The sequence below is a fragment of the Populus euphratica genome, unplaced genomic scaffold (assembly GCF_000495115.2).
Source record: "Populus euphratica unplaced genomic scaffold, PopEup_1.0 scaffold167.1, whole genome shotgun sequence".
In the NCBI taxonomy this organism is placed as follows: Eukaryota; Viridiplantae; Streptophyta; class Magnoliopsida; order Malpighiales; family Salicaceae; genus Populus; species Populus euphratica.
In genome coordinates, this window is record NW_011500052.1 from 372,230 (window position 1) to 375,117 (window position 2,888).

General features: G+C 31.9%; 1 protein-coding gene across 1 annotated transcript; it reads right to left on the bottom strand.

Moving 5' to 3' along the window:
• Nucleotides 1-373: 373 nt before the first annotated feature.
• Nucleotides 374-1,574, bottom strand: LOC105107722 (probable glutathione S-transferase). The gene is made up of 2 exons (XM_011001755.1): nucleotides 1,159-1,574; nucleotides 374-922 (listed from the first exon to the last, which is right to left on the bottom strand). Exons 1-2 carry the CDS (start codon nucleotides 1,465-1,467, stop codon nucleotides 569-571), a joined length of 663 nt encoding a protein of 220 aa, XP_011000057.1. The 5' UTR covers nucleotides 1,468-1,574; the 3' UTR covers nucleotides 374-568.
• Between the last annotated feature and the right edge of the window lie 1,314 nt (nucleotides 1,575-2,888).

Genomic DNA, 2,888 nt, shown 5'->3' on the forward strand with positions numbered 1-2,888 from the left:
GCTCTTTTTTTGTTTTTTTTTTCCTGTTTTAATGTATATCTACATTTTCTTGCTGGTAAAAACATTACGAAACTAATATTGTTTACTAAATTGGGCTAATAGGAGATCAGTTCAGAAGATCATTGTCTTCCTTCTGTTACGCTGGAGTGTTCTAAACTGCTCAACGCATTAACTGGAATCAGTAACTAGGACAGCTGAATGTCAAGACTTTGTATTTCAAAGATGTAAACTTTTTCTGATTTTCGAGGGGTTTGTCGTACTATATATCTAATGCCTGCTGATCAGGGATAAGCTTAGGTGGTTAGCAAGACGATAACTTGACCATGGCCAAATATACTGAATTTATTTACTGGCTTCTCTAAAGATACATTGAGAACTCGAAATGATCACAAGGATTTGAAGGACACTGTCTTTTATTCGTCATCCAAATAGGTACATATGACCTACGCCTAAGGCAAACAGAAGCAACAATAAAGGACACAGAACCACATGATATTATTACAAAGAAAGAAGAACATGGATCATATCATAAACTCACACAGCTAACATTGCCCTTCAGTGATCAATTCTAATACTTCCAAGAGGAAGCACTAAAGCGGGGTCGCAGAAAAGCTATCAATTTATCTCTAGGAGGAATATTTTCTTTGACGACGCTACAGTTAACATACTCATCAATCCATTTACAAAGTATGGGAAACCTCTCTTTATTCACCAACTCCATCCCAGTAGCTTCTGCAGCGGCTCCCAACCAGAAGCCTATGAAATTGGCAACAATATCTACCAGCCCTATTGTCTCTCCCCCAAAGAATTTCTTGTCTTTGAGCTCATTTTCCAAAGTTTTCAGGTGCTGAATTGCTTCTTCTATGGCCTTCTCACGTTCATTCTCTTTCGACCACATGATTTGCCATATTGCAGGCATACACTACAGAAAGGGAAATTAAAAACCGAATTTCAGTTGTATTTTTTTCTTCATCCTCCTTTTTTTATTCATGAAGCATATGGAAAATGAAGTACCGAGTTTACGTAAACAAGGAAAATTAATATTAAAATATATACAAGTATCATAGCATGTAGTACATAAGCTGCTTATTTTCTAGCGAGGAGGTCAGCTTCATAATATTTTAATTAAAGGATAACTGAAGAAATTAATGGTCTTACCTTCTCGTCAATGAATTTGGCCCAGAATCGAGCCATGGCTTTGTCATAAGGATCTTCAGGCAAGATGGGGTTGCTCTTCCAAGTTTCATCTATGTACTCAAGAATAACAAGCGACTCTGCCATTGCTTTTCCGTTGTGGAGGAGGACAGGGACTTTCTTGTGAATGGGGTTGTATTTGAGAAGCAAAGGGCTCTTATTAGCTAAATCTTGTTCTATGTATTCATATTCAACACCTTTCAATTTAAGAGCCATCTCCACTCTGCGACTAAACGGGCTTCCCCATGCTCCAAGCAACTTCACTTCAGCCATATCACAAGTATTTATCACTTCTGCCTATTTGCTCTGTTGGATATTTGTAAGCAACTTTAAAGTGCTGTGCTGCTTCCAGGTACTCTGCATGCCTATTTATCGAGTTATGGGGATCAAGATTACTTAATCATAAAGGAAGTACCCAATTTCTTACTCTTTGAGTTTTGACAATTTCATGGTATTTGATTATGGTAAACGGTGGTGGGTAGAAGTCCTTTTAAAATAATAGTCTTAAATCTCAATACCTCTCTCTCAGCATGACTGAATGCATTTTATATTTGTTTCCAAATTCAATTGTTTAGCTATGTTTGTTTTTACATTCAAGTCGTGTTTTTTATCTAATTATTCATTTAATTTTAATTTTTTTGGTTTTAAGTTAATATTTTTTAAAATTATTTTAATATATTGATATTAAAAATAAAATTTAAAAAATAAAATATAAAAAACTATAAAAAATAAATAATATTTCAATATTAAGCATTATTATGTATTGAGGTAATTAATTTGAGTGAAGGTTGAAAATTTTATTTTACTTATTTAAAGTCATTTATCTTTATTTTCAATTAGTATTATTAATGTAATATTTTGAATTAAAAAGATAGGAAAAAACAATAAAACCTTTGGAGACATATTAGTACTTAAAAATAGATTTTTATAAAGATTTTATGTCATTATTTTGCACTTGAAGTATTAATAACTCCTTAAATAAAATATGTTTTATAATAACATATCTAATAATATAAGATACCTTTAATTTGTGGTAACTTTTTATTTTAAATACAGGTCTATTACATAAATAAAATGATTGATTGATGAATTTAAGAACTGAAATTGAAAGGACAAAGAGATGACCAAACTTAGAAAAGAGATGTTGGTGCAGTCCAAACCGGAACACTATTCGATAATTGGATCATATCTAGAGCTGTAGATCTCGGAGTTAGGTCTACTTTATATGAATAAAAAAGTAAGACATAGGTCTACAACTTTCATATAGAGTTCAAGATTTAAAAAGGCTACTATTCAATTTGTAACAAAGAAGTTTGAATTTGTACTACAACTCGCGCACTGTTTAGTTTTTGGTCCATATCTAGAATTTTAGAAGTCCAAATGACTTCCATTTATTTTTTCTGGAATCCTGAGACAATTTTCTATAACTTTCATGTTTTTATGTGATTCCAATTCTAACGTTATCAATGATATTTTGGGTAGACAAAAGAAGATAAGGATTGACCACCAAGTCAAGAGTTGGCTACCCACTCATCAATTAGTTATTAAATCAATATTTTCCAATTTTAACCTATAAAAGAAGGAATTTGCCATGCATTTACGCATCTTGATATCTAGATTAAGATCATACTCTTGCTTTCTTTCTTTGTATTTTTTGTAATGTTTATACTTTGCTTTCATTAATATTAAGTTTA

What these genes read in the sequence shown, in the direction of transcription:
- LOC105107722 (XM_011001755.1), bottom strand. Translation starts at nt 1,467, where the DNA reads ATGGCTGAAGTGAAGTTGCTTGGAGCATGGGGAAGCCCGTTTAGTCGC. An exon ending in CCAAATTCATTGACGAGAAG is followed by an intron (nt 923 to 1,158) that starts GTAAGACCATTA and finishes CCCTTTCTGTAG; the next exon opens with TGTATGCCTGCAATATGGCA.